Below are 14,167 nucleotides of genomic sequence, written 5' to 3'. Positions count from 1 at the left end.
TGGGACGCACACGTCTGAGCCCAGAGGAGTGTGACAGGCTCATACGCAAAGACTGCGGAGGTCTCGGCCATCTCCGTGTTACCTGCCCAGAGCTGACGGGAAACGCCAGGGCTCGCCAGGACTAGGGGAGACCGTGACGAGCTTTCAGTTACCTCCTGGTTACCCAGTCACCGTCTGTTACTACCCGTAACCCTCCACTGGGACAACCGTCAGCACCAGATTCAAGCCTTTGAGGACCCCGAGAATTTCATTGTTCAAGACTTTGCCAGAGAGTTACAGATCCCTTGCGTGAAATGTCCCATCTCTCTGCAGATTCAAGCCCTCGATGGACGCCCCATTTGCTCCGGTCAGGTGGAATATCAGACCAAGCCAATTCTACTGCAGGTTGGGGTGAACCACTCTGAGACTCTTAGTTTTCTGTTGATCGCTGCTTCCGAGAACCCACTTATCCTAGGGTAGTCCTGGCTAGCGCTACATAACACACTAGTTTCCTGGTCCACGGGACACCTACTAGACTGGGGTAAAGACTGCCAGACAAAATGTTTAAGACCCCCACCAAGAGCCTCGCTGTGTCCTCATGCATCCCTAGAAGACCAGGATGCCCTGCTGGTGCAGGCTTCTTCTTTGTGGGTAAGAAGAATGGAGGCCTGCGTCCCTGCATCGATTACAGAGGGCTGAACCAGATTACAGTCAAGAATTGTTACCCCCAGCCCCTGATGTCCTCTGCATTGGGGTTGGTCCAAGGGGCCCAATTCTTCACCAAACTGGACCTCCGCAATGCTTACAATCTGGTGAGAATCAGGGAGATGATTGGAAGACTGCCTTAAACACCCCTAGTGGCCACCGAGTATTTAGTCACGCCATTCGGATTATCGAACTCACTGGCAGTCTTTCAAGCATTGGTGAATGACACCCTGAGGGATATGTTGAATTGGTTTGTCTTTGTTTACCTCGATGACATCTTGATCTCCTCCAAGACCCTTCCGGAAGACATACTGCATGTCCGCCAAGTCCTGAGATGCTTCCTGCAGAATCAACTTTGTCAAGATAGAGAAGTGTGAGTTCCACGTATCCCCGGTTTCCTTCCTGGGTCACATTATGTCTACCGCAGGCATCCAAATGGACCCCGTAAAGATTGAGGCGGTCGCCAACTGACCCCGTTTTTGCTGGACCCTGAGGCTGACAGGGCATTCATGGAGCTCAAGGGATGTTTCACCTCTAGATCCATCCTCGTTCATCCTGATCCGACTCATCCCTTTGTGGTGGAGATGGACACCTCGAACCCCGGAGCAGGGGCGGTCCTTTCACAGCGGCACGAGGGGACAAGAAACTGCACCCATGTGCGTTTCTCTCCAAGCGTTTCTCACAGGCGGAATGCAACTACAATGTAGGCAACCGGGAGCTCTTGGCAGTTAAGTGGGCTCTTGAGGGGTGGAGGCACCGGTTGGAGGGGGCACCTCATCCTTTTGTGATCTAGATGGACCATAAGAACTTCGTTTCCATTCAAGAAGCCAAGAGGTTGAACGCTCGCAATGCTAGATGGGCTGTTTTTTGAACAGGTTCGATTTCAAGCTAGCCTATCGCCCGGGATCCAAAAATCAGAAGGCAGACGCCCTGTCCCGCCAACACGATGTCTCTAATGAGGAGAGGGACCTCGAACCCATCATCACCAACTCGCGCATTCTGGCCCCTGTGATATGGAGTATTGAGACCACCGTCCGACCGGCCCAGACCCGAGAACCTGACCCCGGCAGGGGGACCCACTAACAGACTTTACGTTCCGCAATCAGCCCAGGTCCCGATTACTACAATGGTGATACTCTAACTTAACTGGACATCCAGGGGTTAATTGGACACTGGAGTTCCTGAGGCGGAAATTCTGGTGGCCCAACATAGAGGATATGAGATCCTTTGTTGCGGCCTGTTCCATCTGGGCCCAAAGCAAGTCTTCACCTCAGCGACCAGCCGGGTTGCTCCAACCTCTGCCCATCCCCAGCCGGCCCTGGTCTATGTGTCTGGGGACTTAATCACAGGGTTAACTCCATCTCAAGGGCTTACCACTATTCTGGTGGTCGTTGATCGGTTCTCCAAAGCAGCCCATTTCATCGCCTTACCCAAGTTGCCCCTCAGCAAAAAAGACCGCTGATATCATGGTTATCCATACACGGACTTCACCAAGACATTGTCTCAGATTGTGGGCCACAGTTCATTGTACGTGAATCAAGCCTTCATGGTTAAATTTGTGGAAATAAACCACTACTAAAGGACACCAATAAGAAGAAGAGACTTGCTTGGACCAAGAAACACGAGCAATGGACATTAGACTGGTGGAAATCTGTCCTTTGGTCTGATGAGTCCAAATTTGAGATTTTTGGTTCCAACCGCCATGTCTTTGTGAGAGACGCAGAGTAGGTAGACAGATGATCTCCGCAGGTGTGATGGTGTGGGGGTGCTTTGCTGGTCACACTGTGATTCATTTAGAATTCAAGGCACAATTAACCAGCATGGCTACCACAACATTCTGCAGCGATACGCCATCCCATCTGGTTTTTGCTTAGTGGAACTATCATTTGTTTTTCAACAGGACAATGACCCAACACACCTCTAGGCTGTGCAAGGGCTATTTGACCATGCAGGAGAGTGATGAGTGCTGCATCAGATGACCTGGTCTCCACAATCACCCGACCTCAACCCAATTGAGATGGTTTGGGATGAGTTGGACCACAGAGTGAAGGAAAAGCAGCCGCCAAGTGCTCAGCATATTTGGGAACTCCTTCAAGACTGTTGGAAAAGCATTTCAGGTGAAGCTGGTTGAGAGAATGCCAAGAGTGTGCAAAGCTGTCTCAAAGCAAAGGGTGGCTACTTTGAAGAAAATAAAATATATTTTGATTTGTTTAACACTTTTTTGGTTACTACATTATTCCATATGTGTTATTTCATAGTTTGTAGAAACAATATAGAAAATAGTAAAATAAAGAAAAACCCTTGAATGAGTAGGTGTGTTCAAACTTTTGACGTGTACTGTATCTATTATACATGCTGGTGTACTTTTTATGAAAGTGAATTCCATGAAAGTGAATTCATGGAAGGAAGGATTATAGGCTGCTTAACAACACAAAGTAGCTTAGTTGTTCTAAGTTCAGCTAAGTTCAGCAATTTCTTTGGGAAATATTTTCTGATTTTATTGTACAGATAGAGAGGATGACAGTGGGGAAAGATGGAAAGAGGTTGTGTCAAAGGACAGTAAGCTGGATTCAAACCTATAGCGACACCGTAGACATAGTAAATGCACATTTGTTCCCCTCCAATTCATATGTACTACACATGTACTACATGCTTATGTACTATACATGTCACCCTGGCCTCTCAGAATAGACGTAACATAGTAAATGTAAATTTGTGTCATGCTGGTGTAAAAGATTTGGAAACAGGCGCAGGAATACATAATCTGGGTTTTTAATACACCCAAAACACTGGGATGTACCCAAACAAAAGAGCGAGGGTAAACCTCGTAGAACGACACAGGACGAGACCCATAATACACAATGCACAAAACACGCAGCACAGGTTGAGACAATACACAGGTACTCACACGACCAACGGACATGGGAACAATGAATCGACAGCCCACTGGGGAAACAAAGGGCACATTTAAGCAAACACAATCAGTGAGGAATTGGAACCAGGTGTGCGTAATGACACAGTTCAGTGCAGCCTAGAAGGCCGGTGGCATCAACTTCCATAACTGGTGAACAGAATGAGCAGCAGTACCGGGAGGATCCAGGACGATTTGTTCCCTTCCAATGAGTATGATATGTTATGTTTGGTCTGGTTACATAAGAAAGAAGGTTACTTAAAGGGATATTTCACCCAAATTACAAAATGACATGTTGGTTTCCTTATCATGTAAGCAGTCTAGACAGGGAATGACAGAAATCCATGCTTTGATTGTATTTCACTGGCACCATTTTCCAAATGCTAATGTTTTAGCATTAGTGGCACAAATTCCATTCATGTCATGGAACCGATATCATTTTTTGTACATAATGTCTAAATCATCTGAATGTATTTCAAAGTCACTTATAGATGATTTGAACATGATGGGCAAAAAATGATAATATCGGTACTATGTACTAAATGCTTATGTACTATACATGTCAGACTGACCTCTCAGAATAGACGGAATTAGTTATGTTGTGTTTGGTATGGCTGCCTACGTCAGCGGGCCTCCTAAGTAGGTAGGCTTGCTTCTTCGGGATCGGTGTCCCTTCCACGGGACAGTTGAGCTAATGTAGGCTAATGTAGGTTGTAAGTAACAAGAACATTTCCCAGGACATCGACATATCTGATATTGGCAGAAAGCTTAAGTTCTTGTTAATCTAACTGCACTGTACAATTTACAGTAGCTATTACAGTGAACGAATACCATGCTATTGTTTGAGGAGATTGCACAATTTTGAACATGAAAAGTTATTAATAAACAAATTAGGCACATTTGGGCAGTCTTGATACAAAATTCTGAACAGAAATGCAATGGTTCACTGGATCAGTCTAAAACTTTGCACATACACTGCTGCCATCTAGTGGCCAAACTCTAAATTGCACCTGGGCTAGAATAGTGCATTATGGACTTTCTCTTGCATTTCAAAATGATGGTACAAAAAAAATACAAAAGAAAGGTTGGTTTTTTCTTTGTATTATCTTTTACCAGATCTATTGTGTTATATTCTCCTACATTCCTTTCACATTTCCACAAACTTCAAAGTGTTCCCTTTCAAATGGTACCAAGAATATGCATGTCCTTGCTTCAGGGCCTGAGCTACAGGCAGTTAGATTTGGGTATGTCATTTTAGGCGAAAATGTAAAAAAGGGGCGGATCCTTACTAGCCTGTGTTGCCTTTGGTCCAATTCAAAAATCACCTTTCAGACTATCCAGCCTAATGGGATTGGTGATCCCAAGACATGAAGATTATAGACAGCATTGGAAATCTGTTATAACGCCAATTGAACCCATTTTACATACTCTGTTATTATCATTAATATTATGTGTTGTTTCGGTGTTTACTGTATCTGTATTGTGTGTGTACTGTATATAGACTATGTGTAAATTCCTCTGTCTACAGTCTGTATATTCTGGCTGTATATTTGCTCGCCCTAATATTTAAATGCCCGTCCTAATATTTATATATTTCTTAATTCAATTATTTTACTTTTAGATTTGTGTGTATTGTTGTGAATTGTTAGATACTACTGCACTGTTGGAGCTAGGAACACAAGCATTTCGCTACACCAGCAATAACATCTGCTAAATATGTGTATGTGACCAATAACATTTGATTTGACTTGATTTAAATTCTGGCAACAGGTCAAATTCCTGGTACATGTAAAAGTAAACTCCATTCATAACATAAACTGTACAAATGAATAACAAATAGTAATTGAACTTTTGCTTTAAACATATCTGTACATATTTTGTATATTTTGTTCATGTATCCAGATATACTCACAGTCAGTGCATTCAACTAAGGTAGCCAAGACAACCACATTTACAGTCATTGCAAGTAAACTTTCCTCAATAAAGCAGCTATCATTCAAATCAGTGCTGGTAAGATATGTTCTGTGTATTACACATGGAGGTGAATTCCATGGATAGATGGATAAATGTCAAGTCCAGTTGAGCACTGAGTCAGTGGGCATCCCAGTTCAGGAGAGAGCTCTCAGGTCAATCAACATGAGGGATTGGAGGTGTATGGACAGACAGCATGAGACATCTGTATCTGTAAAACCAGAATCCAACCCATTCTGTTGTACATGTAGGTATTTAATGGAATTATTTCAAAATAGGCATATTATCAGTCAATGTCTTGCAAATGGATATTTGGAGAGACTGTGGACTGGATTTGCAACTTATTTGGAGACATTAACATACAGTAATATGATCAAAGATGTTGAAAACATGGTTGAAAATCAGAGAGAGAGAGAGAGAGAGAGAGAGAGAGAGAGAGAAAGAGAGAGAGGTGGATTGGGGTGAGAAAAATAGTGTGTGACGCATAGCAGCTGAAAGCGGATAGGCTCGCTCTGCTGTGACTGAATGGCGCATTGGCTCCAGGCCGAGGGGGAGGCGGCTTTGCGTTCCGTTGGTGGTGGTTCTATTCTATAGGCTGAGGACGCGGGTTCAGGCGAGGTGAGGAGACAAACCAAGTTGAACCTATGCTGGGTGAAGAAACAAATATGAGTAGCGGCAGTGTTCGCTGAGCAGAAACAAGCGCAAAGCGAACTGGGAGAGACGCGCCCTATCATCCAATCTATTGAGCATATGCAGTCTTTCTAATAACATTGTGGCCATTTCAGACCACTTTGAAGCACTGGAGGAGATTTACATGAAGAAGAGGAACTTCATCTGGCTATTTCACTGACAGGTAATCTCATCTCAAATGGAAAAGAACATGTTGATTTATTATGTTATATAGAAATGTGACTAAAATGTGTTTTTTAAGAATTGTATTGTGTGTGGTGCTGAACTAGTTATTTAAGGTGGATAGGGAAAATATAAAAAGTGGTTGATAAAGTAATGTAGTCTAATATTAGGATTTGGCACTATGCAGCATATCAAAACCAGATAAAGTTGATCGTCTCCCTTCGATTCTCAGTTACCCTGCGCATGCTGCCGCGGTTCTCATCCGCCAGTGCTGTTTCTCAGGGACACCGGGTAAAATCATGCATAAATGCATGTCTGTAACGTTGCGTAACGCGAGGAAATGATGACAGGCCTCGGGGCTGCCTTCTCAGTGGGTACACTTAATTCAACTTGTTCAGACTGTGTGTGGGAGCAAATAGTTGTTAAAGACTGTTGCTGTGAAAACTACAGTATTCAGCGTACTGTTGAATTGACAGAAAGTTCACTGGATTCCTTTACACAACCTCTGTTATAGCCTATAGACGCTTTATTATAGGCTTTATTATAGGCTTTATTATAGGCTTTATTATAGGCGAGTAGCCTTGTGTTTGACATTCTTTGAAAATTCCCTCATCCCAATAAAACATTCAGGAATGCATTACATATACATATATATACATATATATACATATATACATAGTCAACATAGAAATAATAGAATAGTATAGGATAGAATATTCTTCACAAATCAGCAGCTTACTTTCATCCTCAACTTGCTGATATCCATGTCGCAAAATGGAATTGGCCTAGGGATGTGTTTCATAATGACAAATATGTGCGTGTTAACCATCTATGTGCATCTGTTCAGTACACTGTACACTACAGGAATATTTGGAGCTGTGACAGAATGATATAACATTGTGTTGAACTTACATAAGGTTTACTCAAATCTCATTAACCTCCTCGCTGCCTTTTCTCTCTCTGTCCACTAGATGGTGGCATTGCAACGTGAATCACAGGCACTCGAGCCAGCGTCATTATCAAAACAACCAGAGAGTGTATTTCTAAAGTGAGCTATTAAACAAAACTCAAGCACACAATCTATGAGTTTGGCAATTACCCTATCACACCAGGGCTATCCAAGCATGAAATACCATACTAGACCCACCAGTAGCGTCCTCCAGGATCTGTCTGGTGGTCCCTCCCATCTGTTGGGACTGGAAGGCCTGGACCCGAGGCCTCTGAGCGAGGCAATGTCCTTCACTGACGAGGCGGTCTCCATCCTGACCTCCAGCAGCCAGCTAGCCCGTTCCCTCCTGGGCTGCACCTCTGCCCTGAAGCGGAAAGAAAGCCTAGCCGCCACCACTAACCATGCTAACGCTAATGCTATCTCTAACAATGACGGTGAGGATGACTTTGACGATAGCAACAGTGCTCTGCGCCGCAAACGCGAGTTCACTCCCGATGAGAAGAAGGACGACGGCTACTGGGATAAGAGGAAGAAGAACAACGAGGCGGCGAAACGGTCGCGTGAGAAACGACGTGCCAATGACATGGTCCTGGAGACGAGGGTTCTGGGGTTGTTGGAGGAGAACGCTCGGCTAAGGGCCGAACTCCTGGCCTTCAAGTTCCGCTTTGGCCTAGTCAAGGACACCTCCGAAATAGCCATAATGCCGCTGTCCGTGCCTCCCCCCAACCATCTTGAACTGAGGTACTACCTACCCCACGATGATGGTTCCTACCCCAATAACACCGCCGCCACCACCTCCCACCATCCCCACCACTCATCCTCATACGAGGTGAGGGGAACTGGGCTGCCAGCAGGGCGTGATGTGGGCAGTAGTATATCCGAGGACTCTGCTTTCTCCCCTGGAAGCTCCAACATCGGCAGCCCTGTGTTCTTTGCCGATGGACTAGGGGACCACAGCCGAACTTCCCCCAGAACGGTAGAGGAACAGGGGCGTTATGAGCCTCGCACATCCCTGGAGGCAGAAGGACAGTACCACGGCAGGCAGGACTCTAGCCTACCACACAAACTGCGCTTCAAAACCCCCGGTGGAGGTAGCGAAGGTGGGGAGATACCAGCAAGGTCCCCTAATAGTAAACGCCCTTGCCCCGTAGCTACAGTCGGACCAAACATCCAGAGGAGCCAGGCTGGATGGTACAGTCATAGGGGAGAGGGCCAGGCTGCATGGCCCAGGGAGGAGGCCCGTGCTGGGCATGATCAGCAGCACCACTACTCCCCCTCTGGAGGGTCTCCACACAGCCCCACCACTACCACAGACTCCCAGTATGTGGTGGAGAATGGCGCCCTCAAATCCCAGCTCAGTTCTCTATCGCAGGAGGTGGCCCAGCTCAAGAAGCTGTTCTCTCAGCAGCTGCTCTCCAAACTGGTCTGAGGTCAGCTTGAACACACTCACAACCTCACCTTACACACATTTTTACATTTACATACAGAGAAGAGCAACAGAGAGAGGGAGAGAAAGGGGTATAGACTCAAAGAAAGTTACATTCACTTCAACCTGAACATTGACTCTCACAGGACACTTTCACTGTGTCTCAGCTGAACTTGACTCACAGGGCACAGCACTGCCCATTTTTATTTGAACTAGGCAAGTCAGTTAAGAACAAATTCTTATTTACAATGATGGCCTAGGAACGGTGGGTTAACTGCCTTGTTCAGGGGCAGAACAAAATATTTTTTTTACCTTGCCAGCTCGGGGATTCGATCCAGCAACCTTTCGGTTACTGGCCCAACGCTCTAACCACTAAACTACCTGCCGCCCCATTTAGCTCAAGCAAACAGCTACATCAAGTGTGATGAAGCTGAGCGAACCATATGACAACCTGAAAACTACTTCAATAACACATTCTCCAGATACTACGATACAGTGGCCTTCACCACTATAAAAGCACACCAGCACAGGAAATACCAGTTACAATAGCAATCAGCAGTCAAAAGCAATACTTCAGGATACTCTGTTTGATTTACAGTACTATAAAACAGCATTTATGGGTAACTTATATGATACACATTTTTGTATTTATATATTTAGTAATTTAGCAGACACTCTTATCCAGGGCGACTTACAGTAGTGAGTGCATACATTTTCATACTTTTTCATACTTTTTCTTATTATATCTGAAATACTCTTTTTTTTTGTAGACTGATCTGTCCTATTTCTTTGATAACGTTTCACATTCTTTCTTTAGAGACTTTTATTGAACAGGTCTTAAAACACTGGATTACACTGGTAAACACGAGCACATGCAGCGGTACACACACTGATGTCATAGATAGATCATTTGTAAACCCATTCTGTTTGCATTATTACTTTACATTATCCTGCTGCTGTAAGACATGGTATTCCTCACCTCGATTTGTTTCTACACAGTTTGTCTTAAACGGTTTGGCTAAAAAATAGAAAAATAACAGATTCTATGTACATATTCTTTCATTTCAACTGTAAGTAATGTGATATACTGGACATGTACGTAAATAAACCGTTTTTCCTAATCAGTGTTTTGTGTCTATGAGTTTCTATTACGTGACTGACTAATACACGTTTATGATACTTTATTACGTGTGTCTTACACGGCTAGTCTCACATCCACTATTCTCTTATAAATGCAGGGAGTCTGAAGTTACTAGTAGCCTTGTACACGTGGTTACGACCCCACACGCTCATATGAAGTGTTCTCGCAGCACATGACGAGTAGTCTCCGCTGAGTCATATGAGGGCTCGAGATAGAGAGTTAAAAAAAACATGATGTATTCCTGAACAAACCAATGTGTTTCTACTGTGCTAAAAGCATGCATTATAAAGATCCACCAACACAAAATACATCACTAACAGCTGATCTAAATGCATTGACAGTATACACAGACCACCTTTCCACCTGAAGTGTTTAAGTGCTTTACATTGTAATGGAGGGAAATATCCTCATCCACTATAAATATATATATAGCAGCCTTCCCACCCAGCTCGTGTTTTCTGCATCAGTGATAGACTATAATGGTGCTCTTTTCCAACCCTCTATATATACACTACTGTTTGCGTGCCTGAACCTAATGAGACAGGCAGGGTCCCCAGTGAGCTACAGAGGCCTTGCATCTCTCTCGCTCTCGCTCTCTGTCTCTCGCTCTCTGTCTCTCGCTCTCTGTCTCTCGCCAACGATGAACGGGTGATTTCTTTCTCCCTCTACCTCTCTTTACCTCCCTCCTCTCTATCTCCCCCCTCTCTCTTCTTACTTACTCTCTCACTACCTCCCTCTATTCCCATCCCTCTCTCTCCCCTCCCTCACTCTCTGCAGCTCTGTGATGCACTAAGGGTCACTAGCACGACACGGCAGTGCACACAGCTGAACAGAGCAAGGCGTTAAAGAGGGGAAAAGGAAGGGTTCTGTAGATACAATGCATCTCTACAATATTTACATGAAGGTAAAGTACGGGCAGTGCAAATGTGTTACAATAAAATATGATAAAATGGATAAAAATGGAGATTGGGGCATAATCTAGGCCTCCCTCTCTGCTCAGTGATGGGGATGGGATGGGGGGAGAGAGTGGGTCTCTGAGTGACTCATATGTACCACGTCAGCAGCAACACACACACACACACACACACACACACACACACACACACACACACACACACACACACACACACACACACACACACACACACACACACACACACACACACACACACACACAGAGAGAGACAACGTCAGCAGCAGCAGGAGGAGAAGCTATTTTAAGCTTCAAGGAGAGGACAGGATATTGATTGGCCATGTCAGGACGCACTTCTGGACCTGAATATGAATGGGACGGAGAGAAAGAAAGACTTAGAGAAGAAAGAAGGAGAGGAAAGGAGGGGTAGAGAGAGAAGAAGAGTAGATAGAAGTAGGGAAGTCAAAGGAGGGAGGGGGAGAGACACTAACACAGGAGATATGAAGATAGTGTAGAAGACTATACACTTCGTATAGAGTAAGAGATGCTAACTGTTCACGACTGGCTCAGTGATATTCAGAGATACACCCAGAACAGGTCTGGAAGCTGTTGTTCTTCAGTGAACAAAACCCAACACCAGGTGGCATCCGGCAGTCTCTGTAGCTGAACGCTTCACCCACAGCAGAAATATCCATTGAGGTTCTCAAATCGAGTAGTTCATTCTCTACAGTGTATTTGTCAGAACACATGCCTCATGCCACACCAGTCCTTATCGTTCCAGTAGTAGACTCTCTACAGTGTATTTGTCAGAGCACATGCCTCATGCTACACCAGTCCTTATCGTTCCAGTAGTGAGCCTGGTTACTTAGACGTATTTAACGTATTTCCTACGTATTTAACGTATTTCTTACGTATTTAACGTATTTCCTGGCATAGGTTTATTATGTTTATATTCTGGTTCTTTTTCTCTCATCTTTCCTTTTTCACTCTTTAAAAAACATTAGTGTGAGATAACTGGTGATAACATGGAGAGTGTGAGTGAGACACCCCAGATATTGTTTTTGACAGGCATGGACTCCATACATGGTAACCCCCCAGTTCACTGAGTCTACCTCTGTCTGTCTCCTCCCCGCCTGCCTAACAATAACACTGAATAGCCCAATAGATACACATCAGTTGTTTTGTCTACTCTACTCTACCCCAATCCCCAACACCCCTCCCTCTAGTCTAGTCTACAACCAACCCCCATTCCTATAATCCATAGACCATACAGACAGTCTGGTTGCTGGTTGCTAGGCAGACGCTGGCTATGACGGTTGCCAAGGGAACACTGTGCAGCAGACGCAGCTCTGGGGGGAGTGCGTTGGGGGTTGGGTGGTTGTTGTCGGAGTAGAGGGGGTAGGAGCTACCAAGTTTAAGGTCAACGTCTCCCCAAGATTGTCTGACTGACGGCAGTGTGGTAACAAAGAGAGGGGGAGGGAAGGAGTGGGAGAGAGGAGAGGGGAATGGAAGGAGAGAGGGAGAGGGGAATGGAAGAAAAGGGGGTTGGAAGGAGGGATGTATATGAATCTGTTCTTTCTTAATCCTTTCCAGTTGATTCCTCTATTCCATGTTGCCAAAGGGGCTTCTCCATGGCATATGTAAAAGCAATTATGTAACACTGTGAAAAAATTTGACTCCAGGTTTGACACTGTTTTAATGAACATACGCACACTACAAAAAGTGGCAAGAAAAAGCATTTGAATTGGCATTGGAATTGAATGGATTCCAACTGGATATTGGAGTATAGAGTCAGATCTACTGTAAGATATCCTTCTCTCTTCTCTGTGTGCGTAGGGTTAATAAGAAAGATGATTAACCAGCGCAGAGGACGTTGGAGTAAATGATGAGCTGACCAATGTTATAGTCCATAGAGTTCAACGGGTTAAACGCTCTACTGACACTGATAACGATACTATTCACGCTTATGGCCTTTCCTCTTTTGTCTTACAGAGATAGAAACTCTCCTCAACACTACTTGTCGGAGGTTTATTGGGGGCAATGAAGAGATTACCATTAGATTGAAGAATGGCACTGTGTGTGTGTGTGTGTGTGTGTGTGTGTGTGTGTGTGTGTGTGTGTGTGTGTGTGTGTGTGTGTGTGTGTGTGTGTGTGGGATAGGCATCAAGTAATGAGCATAAATAAGTAAAGACAACAGCCAAGGGTCCTCAAAACTATTTGATGTTCGATGTCTGTGGAGAGTAGGATTTCTTTGTGTTCATGTGTCTTTCACCCTTGAAGCGCAACAGGTCAGTTCTCAAATTCCATATATCCAAAAATGCTTAAAGGCAATATGATAAGAAGTAATTCCATTTTCCCCCATTTTCATAACTCTGAAATGGGAGATCAAAGGGACAGCAGTATTGTATTAGAGAAAATGTGAGAGAATAACCACTTCTATTGAATGTGTGATAACCTTCTTCCATTGAAAACAACATCATTGCTTTCTCCAGTGGCTGTTATTTCCTTATCTCCAAGGTCATTCTGAATGGCAGGCCTGCTCTATGATACAATAGAGAAAACACTATGGACGGAGAATAAAAACCCATTCAGAGTTTTTTTTTACATTTTTAATTTTTTAATTTCACCTTTATTTAACCAGGTAGGCAAGTTGAGAAACAAGTTCTCATTTACAATTGCGACCTGGCCAAGATAAAGCAAAGCAGTTCGACACATACAACAACACAGAGTTACACAAGGAGTAAAACAAACATACAGTCAATAATACAGTAGAAAAATAAGTCTATATACAATGTGAGAAAATGAGGTGAGATAAGGGAGGTAAAGGCAAAAAAGGCCATGGTGGCGATGTAAATACAAGTGCCAATAGAATAACTGAAGCTGTCCTTGACTATAGTTATCTATCACCACGGACATCCAGAGAGGCTCTTGATGCTGTTACAAAAATCTCCTTGGAAACAGCTTGTCTTATGACATAAAATGGAGATTCAGGGCTCAATCGTTATGAAATAAAACGGAGCTTCAGGGCTCAATTGTTATGACATAAAACGGAGCTTCAGGGCTCAATCGTTATGTTCCCTATGTAATCCAAATGAGAGTCCTAGCGAGTCAAATCTACATTGAGTGTATAAAACATTATGAACACCTTCCTTGATACACAAGAGAAACTGTTGAGCATGAAAACCCAGCAGCGTTGCAGTTCTTGGATCTTTCAAACAGGTGCGCCTGGCACCTACTACCATACCCCATTTAAAAGGCACTTAAATATTTTGTCTTGCCCATTCACCCTCTGAATGGAACTCATACACAATCCATGTCTC

The 14,167-nt window shown here is 44.1% G+C and overlaps 1 protein-coding gene and 1 long non-coding RNA gene across 3 annotated transcripts; one reads left to right on the top strand and one right to left on the bottom strand.

Annotated features, from left to right (window-relative positions):
* Positions 1-5,432: 5,432 nt before the first annotated feature.
* On the bottom strand, positions 5,433-7,696 carry LOC123730533 (uncharacterized). 2 transcript variants are annotated; one of them, XR_006761988.1, is made up of 2 exons: positions 7,566-7,696; positions 5,433-6,213 (listed from the first exon to the last, which is right to left on the bottom strand). It is a non-coding gene; the product is annotated as an uncharacterized lncRNA (long non-coding RNA). The 2 variants fall into 2 exon arrangements; XR_006761989.1 differs by having other exon boundaries at positions 5,433-6,208; positions 7,566-7,675.
* LOC106589591 (nuclear factor interleukin-3-regulated protein-like) lies at positions 6,154-9,918 on the top strand. Its single transcript, XM_014179748.2, has 2 exons — positions 6,154-6,419; positions 7,390-9,918. Exon 2 carries the CDS (start codon positions 7,501-7,503, stop codon positions 8,794-8,796), a length of 1,296 nt encoding a protein of 431 aa, XP_014035223.2. The 5' UTR covers positions 6,154-6,419; positions 7,390-7,500; the 3' UTR covers positions 8,797-9,918.
* Positions 9,919-14,167: the final 4,249 nt, after the last annotated feature.

The sequence above is a fragment of the Salmo salar genome, chromosome ssa02 (genome assembly GCF_905237065.1).
Source record: "Salmo salar chromosome ssa02, Ssal_v3.1, whole genome shotgun sequence".
In the NCBI taxonomy this organism is placed as follows: domain Eukaryota; kingdom Metazoa; phylum Chordata; class Actinopteri; order Salmoniformes; family Salmonidae; genus Salmo; species Salmo salar.
This window is presented reverse-complemented; position numbering and strand designations above follow the sequence as displayed.